Below are 16,623 nucleotides of genomic sequence, written 5' to 3' on the forward strand. Positions count from 1 at the left end.
ACGCAGCTAAAAATAGCGCCGCTTTACCGCCGACGCAGCTTCCGCCCCAGTGTGAAAGAAGCCTAAAGCTCTGCACATACTGGGACTCATAGGAAAAGGAGGAACATGCAGGAAAAATCCTATCCTGAGTGATCAACTCCCTCTCTCCCCTTCTCTCTGAATGCTGTTTACCTTACAGCAGTAAGGTAATAATTAGTACACCCACGGGTGTAACACACACTGAAAATTCACATGTCACTGAAGTCACAGTGCTATTTGAAATTACTACAGAACACCTCCACACGGCACTTTATTTTATATATACCCCTTTCATGACTAAGCCTAAGCCTATTTTTGGAATTTGGTGTTTACAAGTTAAAATCCATATTTTTTTGCTAGAAAATGACTTGGAACCTCCAAACATTATATATATTTTTTTAGCAGAAACTCTAGAGAATAAAACGGCGATTGTTGCAATATTTTATGTCACGCGGAATTTGCGCAGCGGTGTTTTAAACGCAACTTTTTGGGAAAAGGAACACTTTCATGAATTAAAAAAAAAAAAAAACAGTAAAATTAGCCCAATTTTTTTTGCATAATGTGAAAGATAATGTTACGCCGAGTATATAGATACCAAACATGTCACACTTTATAATCGCATGCACTCGTGGAATGACGACAAAGTAAGGTACCTAAAAATGTCAATAGGCAACGCTTTAAAAATTTTTTTTACGGTTACCAGGTTAGCGTTACAGATGAGGTCTAGTGCTAGAATTATTGCTCTCGCTCTGACGATCGCGGCGATACCTCACATGTGTGATTTGAACACCGTTTACATATGCAGACGCGACTTCCGCATGCGTTTTCTTTGCTTCGCAAGCTCGCGGGGACGGCGGGCGCTTTAAAAAAAATTTTTTTATTTATTTATTTTAAAATGAATAAATTGTTTTTAAAAAAAATAAATAAACTTGATCACTTTTATTGCTGTCACAAGGAATGTAAACATGTAAACAGGAATGAGACAGTAATAGGTGGTGACAGGTACTCCATATGGAGTGATCGGGGGGTCTAAAAGACTTCAGTGTAAAAGTGTAACTTCAATGTATTCAGATCGCTGAAAACGCGATTCTGAATACTGTATATTTTTTTTAAACTGGCGCCATTGGCAGCCGAGTAAACGGGAAGTGACATCATGACGTCGCTTCCGTGTTTACTATTAGGAGACTAGCATGACGCCGATTACGGCGTCATTCCAGTTCGTCCCCAGCGGCCGGAGGCATCAGTTTGTGAATCGGTGCAGGAGCACCGATTCACAAACTGATGCCTCCGGCCGCTGGGGACGAACTGGAATGACGCCGTAATCGGTAACAGCGGCGGGAGGCGGCGGGAGAGGGGGGACGCTCCTCCCGCTCCTCCGGTATAACAGCCGAGTGGCTTTTAGCCGCTTCGGTTGTTATGGCTGGATAGCCAATCGTTCGCTGTAAAAAACGGTACTGGGGTGATGCCTGCAGGTGCGGGCATCATCCCGGTATACCCCCCGGAAGCCGAGTACGCACATCTGCGTATGCTCGGCGGGAAGGGGATACATAGCGGAAAGTTTCACTTACATGAGTTTTGTATGAATTGGAATTTATTTATTTTATATCTGACTTCTCACTGTAGTCACTGGATTTGCACACTTTGCACTTTACTAGACGTGTTTATTTATGCTAATTTGCACCTCACTGGTTGCATTGTGTTCAATTGTAAATTATAAGACCCCTTTCACACCACACCAGCCATAGCGTCGGCGGTAAAACGCTGCTATTTTTAGCGTTTTACAGACGGATTTGCGGCGCATTTCGGCCGCTAACGGGGCGCTTTTACCCCCCGCTGGCGGGCGAGAAAGGGTTAAAACCGCCAGCAATAGCAGCGTTTTGCTGGCGGTATTACAGCGCTGCCCCATGGATTTCAATGGGGAGCAGCGGTGGAGGAGCGGTAAGCACACCGCTCCTTCACCGCTCCAAAGAAGCTGCTGGTAGGACTTTTCCCTGACGTCCTGCCAGCGCACCGCTGCAGTGTGAAAGCCCTCGGGGCTTTCACACTACAGACAATGGTGCAGCTTTTTTAGGGTGGATTGCAGACGCTATTTGTAACGCTATAGCGCCTGAAAAACGCCCTGGTGTAAAAAGGGGTCTTAGTATTTATAATTTGGTTTTATTCGAACACAACTTTATTTATTCTGTACGCATTTTTTGGGAGCGCAACACCAATTATTGATTTATTTATTTTCCGCCATAATGCCGCAGTCCCGATAAAAAACGATGATAGCTGCCATTACTAGTAAAAAAAAAAAATAATAATAATAAAAATGCCATAAATCTATCCCCTATTTTGTAGACGCTATAACTTTGCGCAAACCAATCAATATACGTTTATTACAAAAAAAATTTGACCAAAAATATGTAGAAGAATACGTATCGGCCTAAACTGAGGAAAAATTTGTTTTTTTGATAAAAAAATAAAAATGTGGGATATTTATTATAGCAAAAAGTAAACGATATTGGGGGTTCTTTACGAAAGGCAAATCCACTTTGCACTGCACTTGTGGTTTGCACTTGCAAAGTGGATTTGCCTTTTCGTAAATAACCCCGAGTGTGTTTTTTTTTCGAAGTTGTCGCTCTTCTTTTGTTTATAGCACAAAAAATAAAAGCTGCAGAGGCGATCAAATATCACCAAAAGAAAGCTCTATTTGTGGGAAAAAAAGGACGTCAACTTTGTTTGGGTACAACGTCGCATGACCGCGCAATTGTCAGTTAAAGCGACACAGTCCCGAATCGCAAAAAACGGCCCGGTCATTGAGCAGCCAAATGTTCCGGGCTGAAGCGGTCAAGTTTACATAGATGTGCATTTGAATTGGGGTGTGTATGGGAGTGACAGAGGGTGCTTTCATTTTTTTTTATTCATTTTATACAAGTAATTCATTAAAAAAATGTTTAAATGTTTTTCTTTATTCGACTTAATTGCTATCGCAAGAAGGCTAATAAGCCCCATATGTGATATCATTAGGCAGGTGTCAGGTCCTCTTTATGGAGACATCAGGGAGTCTGTGAGACTCTCAATGTCTCCCCACTGCAGTTAATCAAGCACAGATCATGCTTGATTAGCTGCTCCCTTGGCTGTAGTAGCTGAGTAATGATCGTTTACTGAGGTTCTGGGCCCCCCCCACCAAGGAAAATGGGGGAGCCAGGGAACCACCGTGGGTTCCAATCGCATTCGGCTATAAAAGCAGGTGGGAATTCAAACACGGAAATCTAAAATTGGTAGGGAAACCGTGTCCTTCTATTAAAAAAAAAATATGGGCTAAAGTACCATATTTATTGGCGTATAACACGCACCCCAAGTTTAGGAGGGAGTTTTAAGGAAAAAAACTTTTAGGAGGGAAGTTTAAGGAAAAAAACTTACATTAAAATGCCCATCAATGCAGCCTTATCAGTGTCCATCTGCAGCCTTGTCCATCATTGCACCCTTGCCCAGTGTCCATCTGCAGCCTTGCCCATAACCTTTGCAGCCTTACCCAGTGCCTTTGCAGCCATGCCAGTCTCTTTGCATCATTTCCCTGTTTTAAATTTAGCACCGATGGAGAGGAGCGAGCGGAGCCAAGATACAGAAAGCCGAACGTACTTCAGCTTTATTCGGCTCCTCTCGCAGTCCCGCCCACCTCCACTGATTGCGAGAGGAGCGAGCGGTGCTGACATACAGAAAGCCGAGTGTACTTCGGCTAATCTCGGCTCTGCTCACAGTCAGGGGCGGGACTGCGAAAGGAGCCGAGACTAGCCGAAGTACATTCGGCTTTCTGTATGTCAGCGGCGCTCGCTCCTCTCGCAATCAGTGGAGGTGGGCGGAACTGCGAGAGGAGCCGAGTAAAGCCGAGTGTGCTTCGGCTTTGTGTATCTCGGCTCCACTCGCTCCTTTCCTTAAAATCAGCGGGGGATCGGCGTATAACACGCACCCACGATTTCCCCCTGATTTTAAGGGGAAAAAAAGTGCGTGTTATACACCGATAAATACGGTATATTTAGAGCAGATTTCCCTTTTTGAGGGTTGAAGTGTTTGCGGCCCCCGTAGTGAAATCCATAGTCAGCAATCCACCTACCACAATAAAGGCGTAGTTGAAGTTCAGACATTGACCGCAACCCTTGGCCACCATGACCCACCCTCCGAGAGAGGAATGGTTGACGGCGTTCAGGGTGAAGAGCAGGATGTTGACACAGCAGTAGGCACACATGAAGAGGACCTTGCTGCGGTTGTTGTGCCAGTAGGTCGGGGTCAGATAACGGGGGGTGCGATTCTTCTTTGTGACAGTTGGTGGTTTCAGCCAATTTGCGGCACTGGCAAAAAAAAAATAAAAAAAAATAAAATGGAAATCTGAACTGCAGGAAGATACAAATAAATGCAGCTCTGTATTAATGAATAAATCATTAAATGTATTTTTGTAAATACAAGTTGAGCAGATATCAGAATATGACCTGGAATCCGCCTTCTGCCATCTCCTATACAAGTGACCGAGAACCTTCTTGGTGCCCCAGATGTTTTGGAACTACATAACCCATGATGCTCAACTACACTGGGCGGTGCATGGGCATCATGGGAAATGTAGTTCCAAAACTTCTGGGTTGCCAAGGTTCGCCACCACTGTCTATACCAGGGGTGTCAACGTCAATTTCTTCGCAGGCCACATCAGCATTATGGTTGCCCTCAAAGGACCTAGATGTCCAGAGCACCCCCCCCCCCCGTTTCCTATTTCAGGGTGGCTCCTTTCTCCTGCAGCTTCCTATGGAGCCACTCTTGCATGCAGGGACTAGAGTTGTGTCTCCCTACACTGTGTGCATCCATAGAAACACACATCCCACATAATCCAAAAACCTCCACTACTTAAAAGAGTCTTTTCTTTTGTTTGTTTTTTTCTAAATCATACTTACCTAGCCATGTAACTATTAAAAATATCCATATCTGGAATTCATCTTTAACCAGTTCCCGAGCGGCGCAAGCCGATGTATGTCGGCAGAATGGCACGGGCAGGCATATTGGCGTACATGCACGTCCATTTTTAAATGCCGCCCTGCCATCGAGAGCGCGCCGCTCCCGACCGGCACTCGCATGCCGGTCGGGACCCCCGTGAGTCCGGTCGCAGGTCCCGCGGACCCGATTACTGCGGGGATACCCGCAATCGTATCACAGGGCGGCTGAACTGGGAGATGCCGTTGTAAACAGCATCTCTCCGTTCTGCCTAGCAACAAGTGACGCTGATCTTTGCTCCATGTGATTGGAGCAGAGATCAGTGTTCACTAACAGAAAGCCCAGCCCCCCACAGTTAGTAAAACGCCCCTAGGAACACTTAACCCCTACACTGCCACCACCTGGTTAACCCCTTCACTGCCAGTGTCATTTACAGAGGAATCAATGCATTTGTATAGTCATACCAATGACAATGGTCCCAAAAATGTGTCAAAAATGTCCGATGTGTCCGCCACAATGTCGCAGTCACAATAAAAATCGCTGATCGCCGCCATTACTAGTAAAAAAAAAAAATTATTGATAAAAATGCCATAAAACTATCCCCTATTCTATAAACATTATAACTTTTGTGCAAACCAATCAATAATCGCTTATTGTGATTTTTTTTACCAAAAATATGTAGAAGAATACGTATCGGCCTAAACTGAGGGAAAAAAATGTTTTTTAAATATTTTTTGGGGATATTTATTGTAACAAAAAGTAAAAAATAATGCGTTTTTTTCAAAATTGTCCCTCTATTTTTGTTTATAGCACAAAAAATAAAAACCGCAGGGGTGGTCAAATACCACCAAAAGAAAGCTCTATTTATGGGAAAAAAAGGACGTCGATTTTGTTTGTGAGCCACGTCGCACGACCGCGCAATTGTCAGTTAAAGCGGCGCAGTGCCGAATCGCAAAAAAAAGTGGTCTGGTCTTAAGCCAGCAAAATGGTCTGGTCTGAAAGTGGTTAATAAATCTAGGAATCTCTTCAATTAGCAGGTCTGGATTAAAGTTTAAGGGCTTTCGAATGAAATGAGTTGACTGAATAGTGACAAGTTGGAACAAACTTCTACAGCCAGCTTTAGCTCTAAAGGTTGGAAGAGTTACCTGATTGTCAGGTTCTCCATGACTTCTGGGAAATTCTCTAGTTCCTCCTTTAGTTCCTGGAATGTGATGGAACCGCTGTTGTCCTGATCAGCCGACTGGAAAAGTACCAGAGTCAAATCGTCTAACTTCTCCTCCGGCAGGGAGATGGCGCTCTCCAGCAGGCAAGACTTCAGCACGGTGCGGAGCTCATCCGGCTCAATGGAACCACTGCCTACATTGATAAATAAACGGTCAATAATTGACCTGGGAGTAATAAATAAATAAAAGTGTACTAATTACATCAGCCTTTCTGGACCTTTTTTTTATTACCCCCCCCCCCAGAGGGACCCCTTTAAAGATCTTCAGATCTCAATCTACCCCTGTTAAAATGAATACATTGGTGGCTGGTGGGAAGATTGCCCCTCTTACAATGCTGGACAGATGCCCCCATTACAGATAGCGAAAAAGATCATTGGTGTCATGCAGCTGGCTCCGCCAAATGGCATTTGGGCCCAGGACCATAGGTGTGTGCACCCCGAATCTTAACCACTTGCCTACCGGGCACTTTTACCCCCTTCCTAGCCCAGGTCAATTTTCAGCTTTCAGCGCTGTCACACTTTGAATGACAATTGTGCGGTCATGCAATGCTGTACCCATATGACATTTGTATCAATATTTTGGAGATAGATTTCTTCTTGTGGTATTTAATCACCGCAGTTTTTTTTTTTTGTTTGTTTTTGCTAAACAAATGAAAAAAGACCAACAATTTTGGAGAAAAAAATAAGTTTTTCTTAGTTTCTGTTATAGAATTTTGTAAAAAAAAATTCTCCTTCACAGATGAGCACTGATGGGCTGCACTGATGGGCACTGACAGACTGCACTGATGGGCACAGATGAGCACAACTAGGCTGCACTGATGGGCACCGATGAGGCAGCACTAATGGGCACTGATGAGGCAGCACTAATGGGCACCGATGAGGCAGCACTAATGGGCACTGATGAGGCATCATTAATGGGCACTGATGAGGCATCACTAATGGGCACTGTCAGACATCACTGATGTGCACTGACAGGCAGCACTGATCAGACTGCAATCAGTGCCCTGATTATCAGTGTGGATGTCCCCTGGGTGAATTGCTGCTTACCGGCTCTCCTCACACACTGTCAGCGCGAGACGAGGAATGCCGATAACCAGCAAATCCTGTGATTGGACACAGCTGATCACATGGTAAAGGGCCACTGTGTCAGGGCTGGGCTCAGCCCTTCCTTCTCTGAGCTGGCCGCTCAGCTGTTGGCTAATTGCCAGCTCCCATCTCTCCACAGTCACCTGTTGATGATATCCTGCTCATCAGTCCTGCCTAGTTAAAGCGGGAGTCCGCCGGGACTCCGCGTTTTTTTTTTTCTTTAAAAGCCAGCAGCTACAAATACTGCAGCTGCTGACTTTTAAAATAGTGACACTTACCCGCCCAGCGCGCCCGCGATGTCGGGACCCAAAGCCGATTTCTCGATCGTCTCTCGGGTGCTGCCACCGCCATCTTGGGTATGGGAATCAGGAAGTGGAGCCTTTCGGCTTCATTTCCCGGTTCCCTACTGCGCATGCGCGAGTCGCGCTGCGCAATAAGGACGGTCCCCGCTGCCTCTGGGATCTGTTTGTTTCCCAGCAGGCAGCGGGGGACTTTCGGAAAGGGCCGTAATCTACGCCCCTTTCCGCAGAGAGCTATCCTGGAAGTGAGTGCAGATACCTGTACTGTACAGGTACCTGCACCCCCCTCCCCCCTGAAAGGTGCCAATTATGGCGCCGGAGGGGGGGAGGGTTCCGATGAGCGGAAGGTCCACTTTAGGGTGGACCTCCGCTTTAAGCCATCCAGCCCAGATGATCTATGCCTTCGCCTTCGTCACATCTCTAGACACGCTCTCCTGTGTTCATGTTAAAGACTTGCTTGGCTGACATTCCTTCCGGATCCAGATCCTGCTTGCTGTTCTACTATGCTCATCTCTGGCTCCCTGACGTTTTGGCTTGTCTATCCGTTCCGGTTCCTGAACTCTGGCTATGTTTTGACTACGTTTACTCTGTTTACCTTTTTATTATTATTAATAAACAAGTGTGATTTAACTGTACTTCTCTCTCAGTCTGATTCATGGTTTCTGACACACTATGCGCACAGAGCACGCCCAGTGTGTGCCTTAGGCTGCGCTGGGAGGCAGGGTCCTGAGAGGATGTCAATAGATGCCCTCCCAGATATATGTGACTGCGCTGTAGCAATCATTCCGCTATAGTGTGGTTGGCAAGAGGTTAAACACACATGCGTATATATATATATATATATATATATATATATATATATATACACATGAATGGCGTCAGTTGGGCAGAGGACAGTGTCAGTAGGGCGGTAAACGGTGTCAGTAGGGCAGTGGTCAGTATCAGTAGAGCAGTGGACTTTATCAGTAGGGCAGAGAATGGTGTCAGTAAGGCAGTGGATGGTGTCAGTAGAGCAGTGGACGGTGTCAGTTGGGCAGTGGATGGTGTCAGTAGAGCAGTGGACGGTGTCAGTATGGCAGTGGACAGTGTCAGTATGGCAGTAGACGGTGTCAGTAGGGCAATGGACCTTGTCAGTAGAGCAGTGGATGGTGTCAGTAGAGCAGTGGATGGTGTCAGAAGGGCAGAGGACAGTGTCAGTAGGGCAGTGGTCGGTGTCAGTAGGGCAGTAGTCGGTGTCAGTAGGGCAGTGAACTTTATCAGTAGAGCAGAGGACAATGTCAGTAGGGCAGTGGACAGTGTGAGTAGAGGACGGTGTCAGTAGAGCAATGGACTTCATCAGTAGAGCAGAGGACGGTGTCAGTAGGGCAGAGGACGGTGTCAGTAGGGCAGAGGACGGTGTCAGTAGGGCAGAGGACGGTGTCAGTAGGGCAGAGGACGGTGTCAGTAGGGCAATGGACTTCATCAGTAGAGCAGAGGACGGTGTCAGTAGGGCAGAGGACGGTGTCAGTAGGGCAGAGGACGGTGTCAGTAGGGCAATGGACTTTATCAGTAGAGCAGAGGACGGTGTCAATAGGGCAGTGGACGGTGTCAGTAAAGCAGTGGATGGTGTCAGTAGGGCAGAGGACAGTGTCAGTATGGTCGTGTCAGTGGAGCAGTGGAGTTTATCAGTAGAGCAGAGGATGATGTCAGTAGGGCAGAGGACGGTGTCAGTAGAGCAGAGGATGATGTCAGTAGGGCAGTGGACTTTATCAGTAGAGCAGAGGACGGTGTCAATAGGGCAGTGGACGGTGTCAGTAAAGCAGTGGACGGTGTCAGTAGGGCAGAGGACAGTGTCAGTATGGTCGTGTCAGTGGAGCAGTGGAGTTTATCAGTAGAGCAGAGGATGATGTCAGTAGGGCAGAGGACGGTGTCAGTAGAGCAGAGGATGATGTCAGTAGGGCAGAGGACGGTGTCAGTAGGGCAGTGGATGGTGTCAGCAGGGCAGTGGACTTTATCAATAGAGCAGTGGTCGGTGTCAGTAGAGCAGTGGACTTTATGAGTAGGGCAGAGGACAGTGTCAATAGGGCAGAGATTGGTCAGTGGACAGTGTCAGTAGTTTAATGTTACTATTTAATTTTTTTGATTATTTAAAAAAACATTATTTTTTTTGAATATTATTTTTTATTTTTCATTACAATTTTTTAGAAGCCCCGTTGGGGAGCTTTTGTGAAATATCAGGTGTATAAACAGGTCTCAAATTTCTTGCTTTTGAGTTTTTTTTGGGGGAGGGGGGGGAGAAGAGTGGCGAGCAACAGGAGGAATTTGTGCCGCACAGGGCGATTAGGGTATGCCCGGGCACACCCAGCACTGCCCGCACGCACACCTATGCCCAGAACTATGTAGCATCGTCAAATTGGAGGTCAGTCAGCCATAGCTTAAGGGGTCCTTAACAACATCTGGAGGAACCCTAGGGTTCCATGGAGCTCTTTCTGAAAGCAGCTGGACTAGAGTCTATTATGAAAATGTAGACTAATGCCTTGTACACACGGTCAGACATTCCGATCACAAAATCTGTCGGATTTTTTCAGACGGATTTTGCCCGAAACTTGTGTTGCATACACGCAGTCGGACAAAGTTGTTGGAAAATTTGATTGTTTGGAACATGGTGACGTTCGTTGCATACAACGGGACTACGTAAAGGCTAGTAGCCAATAGCTTTGGTCTCGTAATTTAATCTGAGCATGCGTGGCGCTTTGTCCGTCGGAATTCTCTACAAACGATCAGAAAAAGTCCAATCTGATTTTTTTGACGGAAAACTTTAGATCCAGCTCTCATATTTTTTCCATCTGAATTTCCACCGGAAAAAGTCTGATAAAGCCCACACACGATTGGATTTTCAGACAATATAATCCGATCGGACCTTTTCCGTCTGAATTTCCGACCGTGTGTACAGGGCATAATGCCTGACTTTTTCCGATTGCGTGTATAGAATTCTGACGCACAACGTGTCACCCATGCTCAGAATAAATGTGGGGACGAAAGCTATTGGCTACTGGCCTCTACGTAGTCCCGTCGTACGTTTTGTACGCCACCTCGTTCGGAACGATCGGATTTTCCGACAACTTTGTGAGACCGTGCTACCCACCTGAAGGTTCTACATCACATCTGTCACCTTTATGGGTACTATCAGCCTAATTTGTAATTGGAAGTAATACAGCAAAACGTACTATTCACAAACCTAGTAAATTGGGAGGCGTAATTGAGTGTTGTTGGTTTCCTGAGTGTAAAGCTAGCCATACACCATGCAACTGTCAACCCAATCCCCACCAAGATTTGCTTTGTGGGTGGTCCTGCCAGCTTCCCCCTAAAGAAGCCATTAGAAACAACCACTGTCTGGGTTTTCTGAAAGCTGTCATTGGCAGCAATACAATTGCCCAGCAAGGGCCTATCCGCACAGTATAGGGTGGATGGAGGAACCTGTTAGATCTCTTTTGGTTTGTTCAGCCTGCAGTGTATGGCCAGCCTAAGCTTAAAGCAGAAGTTCAGCCAAAACTAACGTAGAAAGTTTTGGGCTGAACTTCCACTTTAACCACTTCAGCCCCAGGAGGTTTTACTCCCTTAACCACTTAACCCCCGGACCAATTTGCAGCCAAAGGATCAAGCCCCTTTTTGTGATTCGGCACTGTGTCGCTTTAACTGACAATTGCGCAGTCGTGCGCGGTCCTGCTATGTGGCACCCAAACAAAATTGACGTCCTTTTTTTCCCACAAATAGAGCTTTTTTTTGGTGGTATTTGATCACCCCTGCGGTTTTTCTTTTTTGAGCTATAAACAAAAATAGAGCGACAATTTTGAAAAAAATGCATTATTTTTTACTTTTTGCTATAATAAATATCCCTAAAAAATATATAAAAAAAAATGTTTTTCATCAGTTTAGGCCGATACGTATTCTTCTACATATTTTTGGTAAAAAAAAATCTCAATTATCGATTATTGATTAGTTTGCGCAAAAGTTATAGCGTTTAAAAAATAGGGGATAGTTTTATAGCATTTTTTTTAATATTTTTATTTATTTTTTTATCGTGAGTGTGACATTGTGGTGGACACATCGGACATTTTTGACACATTTTTGGAACCATTGTCATTTATACAGCAATCAGTGCTATTTAAATGCACCGATTCCTGTGTAAATGACATTGGCAGTGAAGGAGTTAACCACTAGGGGGGCGTGGCCTGGCATGTGACGTCACTGAGCGTCTTTCCCTATAAAAGGGAACAGACGATCGGTGACAGCCACAGTCGGAAGCACAGGGGAGAGGTTTGTTTACACAGACCTCTCCTCATTCTTCAGCTCTGTGACCCGATCGCGGGACACCAGCCGCGATCAGGTCCGCTGGTCCCGCGGCCACGGTCACGGAGTTTAGGACCGGGTCGGGAGTGCCATGCTGGCGGCGCGCTCCCGACCCACAGCTGGGCACTTAAAAAGCAACGTACAGGTATGTGCTTGTGCCCAGCCGTGCCATTCTGCCGACATATATGTGCAGGAGGCGGTCCTTAAGTGGCTAATGATCAGGCCATTTTTTGCGATATGGCACTGCGTTATTTTAACTGACAATTGCACAGGCGTGCGACGTTGTACCCAAATAAAATTGATGTCCTTTTCCCACAAATAGAGCTTTCTTTTGGTGGTAATTGATCACCTCTGCGGTTTTTATTTTTTGCGCTATAAACATAAAAAGAGCGACAATTTTGAAAAAAAAAAAAAGAAACAATCTTTTTTACTTTCTGCTATAAAAGGTATCCAATAAAAAATGTCAAAAAAATGTAAAATCGCATTTCTTCATCAGTTTAGGCCGATATGTATTCTTCTACATATTTTTGGTAAAAAAAAAAAACAATAGGCTTATATTGATTGATTTGCGCAAAAGATATAGCGTCTACAATCTATGGGATAGATTTACTTTTTTTATTGTTTTTACTGGTAATGGCAGTGATCAGCGATTTTTTTGTGGGACTTGCGACATTGCGGCGGACAAATCTGACACTAAGTGACACTTTTTGGGGACCAGTGCCACCAATACAGTGATCAGTGCTAAAACAGTTCTAGACATCTGTGTTCCTGATTAGGAGGGATGGGCCCAACGGACCCCTGTTCGGTTTGCAAGGAAACCTTTGAACATCGCAAAAGTTCGGACCCGAATAACGAATCCCATTAAAGTCAATGGGATCTGAACGTCAAAAATCAAAAGTGCCCATTTTGAAGGCTTATATGCAAGTAATTGGGCATACAATGGTTATAGGGGGTCAGGGTCCTGCCTTGGGGGACATGTATCATTAAAAAAAAAATTGTGAAAAACGTAATTTTTAACCACTTAACAACTGCTACGACGGCTACAGGGCGGTTTCTTAACTCTGGGACGTCATATGACGTCCTCCCAGAATTCCGCTCTTGTGCGCCCCCTGGAGCACGCATTTGAGAGCATCACAGATCACGGTAAATGGCCGCTCATCGTGATCAATCCGTTCTTCTACTGTCCCCAATCCATCTCGTAAAAGAACAGAGCATTAGGAGTCAGGTTGCACATGCTCAGTTTGGTGTGTATTGCTAGAGAGTTTTAATTTTTTTTTGGGGGGGGGGGGTGCATATCATCAGCACAGGGCCAATCAGCACTGTCCAGACAGAGGGTCAGGGGTCCTGCAGCCTCATAGAAAAGTCACAGGAGAATGGAAACTCCTCCTACAAGCTTTAACCAGACACTAATAGTGAAGTCACAGGACTGCTATATACTGCTGATGGGGAAATGGTATTTAGCAGTTTACATTTACTAAAATAATTAAATTTCCATGTTCTGTGCACTGTGGGAGACCAGATATAGTGACTGCAGGCTCCTGGGTTTAGTAACACTCTAACCACTTCCCGCCTGGCCTATAGCAAAATGATGGCCGGACGGTGGTTCACTTATCCTGACTGGGCGTCATATGACATCCTTCAGGATAACAGCCGCCGCGCACCCGTGGGGGTGTGCATCGCATCGATCGCATCGATCGGTGGAGCGGTGTGTCAGTCTGACACGCCGCTCCACCGATCTTGGTAAAGAGCCTCCGACGGAGGCTCTTTATCACATGATCAGCCGTGTCCAATCAGGGCTGATCACGATGTCAACAGGAAAAGCCGTTGATCAGCTTTTTCTCACTCGCGTCTGACAGACGCGAGTAGAGAAGAGCCGATCGGCTGCTCTCCTGTTGACATCGTGATCAGCCCTGATTGGACACGGCTGATCACGTGATAAAGAGCCTCCGTCGGAGGCTCTTTACCAAGATCGGTGGATGCCCACACTAGACCACCAGGAGAGCTGCCAGGACCACCAGGGAAGGGGGCAACATGTGGATGGCCAGGTATGTACCCCATGACAATCCACATATGCAAATTATGCCCAATCTGTGCCAATCAGTGCCCACAAATGGGCACTGACTGGCACCATTATATAGCATATGATGCCCAGCAATGCCACTAACCAGTGTCATCAGTGCCACCCATCAGTGCCCATCCATGCCACCCATAAGTACCCATCAGTGCCACCCATAAGTACCCATAAGTGTTGCCAATGAGTGCCCATCAGTGCTGCCTACGAGTGCCCATCAGTGCCGCATACCCGTGCCACCTATCAGTGCCCATCAGTGCCGCCTATCAGTGCTCATCAGTGCCGCCTATCAGTGCTCATCAGTGCCGCCTCATTGGTTCCCATCAATGCCGCCTTATCAGTGCCTGTCAGTGCAGCCATATCAGTGCCTGTCATTGAAGAAGAAAACATACTTATTTACAAAAAAATGTAAAAGAAACAAAGAAAAACTTTTTTTTTTTTCAAAATTTTCTGCATTTTTTTATTTGTTGCGCAAAAAATACAAACCGCAGAGGTGATCAAATACCACCAAAAGAAAGCTCTATTTGTGGGAACAAAACGATAAAAATTCTGTTTGGGCACAGCGTAGCATGACTGCGCAATTGTCATTTAAATTGCAACAGCGCTGAAAGCTGAAAACTGGCCTGGGCAGGAAGGTGTCTAAATGCCCCCCCCTGGTATCGAAGTGGTTAAATAACCCTTACATGGTAGGTTCACATTTTCGTGATGTATTATTATGCGGGTTTTGTGTTATTACCGTCCACATCATACACTTGGAAAAGGAAGCCAAGTTTGTCCGCTTCACTTCCATGGATCAGGAGATTGAGAGCCTTCATCAACTCATCCAGCGTGATGGAGCCGCTCCCATCCGAATCGAACAAAGCAAAGAAACGTTCTGCGAAAAATGACTGAGAGAAGACAGAAGTATTAGAGATTTAAAGATTTACATATATATATTTATTTACAGATACAGTATACAGTAAATGTAGCCTTTACACGCACATGAACTTTAATGGCTTCCCAGTCTTAGTCTGTAGGGTTCAATATTGAGTTGGCCAACCCTTTGCAGCTGTAACGGCTTCAACTCTTCTGGGAAGGCCGTCCACAAGGTTTAGGAGGTGTGTCTATGGGGAATGTTTGACCATTATTCCAGAAGCGCCTTTGTGAGGTCAGGCACTGATGTTGTACGAGAAGGCCTGGCTCGCAGTCTCCACTCTAAATCATCCCAAAGGTGTTCTATAGGGTTGAGGTTGAGGTCAGGACTCTGTGCAGGCCAGTGAAGTTCCTTGCTCATCCAAGAACTCGCTCATCCGTGTCTTTATGGACCTTGCTTTGTGCACTGGTTGCGCAGTCATGTTGGAACAGGAAGGCGCCATCCCCAAATTGTTCCCACAAAGTTGGGAGAATGAAATTGTCCAAAATGTCTTGGTATGCTGACACCTTAGGAGTGCTCTTCACTTTAACTAAGGGGTCCAACCCCTGAAAAAACACCCCCACCCCATAATCCCCCCCCTCCCCCTCCACCAAATGATTTGGACCAGTGCACAAAGCCATATCCATAAAGACCCCATATCCATAAAGACATGGATGAGCGAGTTTGGGGTGGATCCACTTGACTGGCCTGCACAGAGTCCTAACCTCAACCCGATAGAACACCTTTTGAATGAATTAGAACGGAGACTGCGAGCCAGGCCTTCTCGTTTTTTTGGGCGCAATCCCGCTAAAAATCGCTGATCACTGCCATTTCCAGTAAAAAAAAAAAGTTCATAATAAAAAAAGCCATAAATCTATCCCCTATTTTGTAGACGCTATAACCTTTGTGCAAACCAATCAATAATCGCTTATTGAGATTTTTTTTTTTTAACAAGAATATTGGCCTAAACTGATGAAGAATTTTTATTTTTTTTTAACATTATTGTTTTGGATATTTATTATAGCAAAAAGTAAAACATTGTTTTTTTTTTGTTTTGTTTTTTTCAAATTTGTCGGGTTTTTTTGTTTATAGCTAAAATAATAAAAAAAAAATAACAAAAAAAAAAACTGCAGAGGCGATCAAATACCACCAAAAGAAAAAACTTTATTTGTGGGGGGAAAAAAAAAAAGGACATAAATTTTGTTTGGTTGCAGCGTCGCACGAACGCGCAATTATCAGTTAAAGCAACGCAGTGCCGAATCGCAAAAGAATGGTCTTTAAGGGGGCAAATCCTTCCGGTCCTTAAAGAGGGATTCCGCCCAAAAAAAAATATTAAAAGCCAGCAGCTATAAATACTACAGCTGCTAACTTTTAATAAATGGACACTCACCTGTCCCGGGTTCCAGCGATGCCGGCAGCCGAGGCCGATCGATCGCTCGGGCCTCGGCTGCTGCCGCCGCCATTCGAGGTGAGGGAATCAGGAAGTAAAGCGAATCGGCTTCACTTCCCGGTTCCCTACTGCGCATGCGTGAGTCGCGCCGCGCAATAGGAAATCTCCGCGCTGTCACTGGGACCCGTGTGTGTCCCAGCAGACAGCGCGGCAGGACAGGAAATGGCGTAGACTCCCACGGGAGTCTATGCCCGGAAGTGGGTGTAAATACCTGTCTTTGACAGGTATCTCCACCCCCCTCCCCCCTGAAAGGTGTCAATTGTGACACCGGAGGGGGGGGGGGGGGGGGTTCCGATC

General features: G+C 45.7%; 2 protein-coding genes across 2 annotated transcripts in view; both read right to left on the reverse strand.

Annotated features, from left to right (window-relative positions):
- PAQR5 (progestin and adipoQ receptor family member 5) overlaps window positions 1–16,623 on the reverse strand; it is a 617,270-nt gene that overhangs the window by 349,824 nt on the left and 250,823 nt on the right. The gene's annotated exons all lie outside the window — the stretch shown is intronic.
- Window positions 1–16,623, reverse strand: part of NOX5 (NADPH oxidase 5) — a gene marked incomplete at its 3' end in the record, with an annotated part of 75,930 nt that overhangs the window by 37,095 nt on the left and 22,212 nt on the right. Inside the window, 3 exon segments of the mRNA XM_077474165.1 lie at window positions 4,115–4,349; window positions 6,123–6,333; window positions 14,721–14,871. Of these exon segments, the coding sequence (XP_077330291.1) occupies window positions 4,115–4,349; window positions 6,123–6,333; window positions 14,721–14,871 (597 nt within the window).

Source organism: Lithobates pipiens, unplaced genomic scaffold (assembly GCF_037356315.1).
Source record: "Lithobates pipiens isolate NorthernLeopardFrog02 unplaced genomic scaffold, aLitPip1_a1.2 Scaffold_8, whole genome shotgun sequence".
Taxonomy (NCBI): Eukaryota; Metazoa; Chordata; class Amphibia; order Anura; family Ranidae; genus Lithobates; species Lithobates pipiens.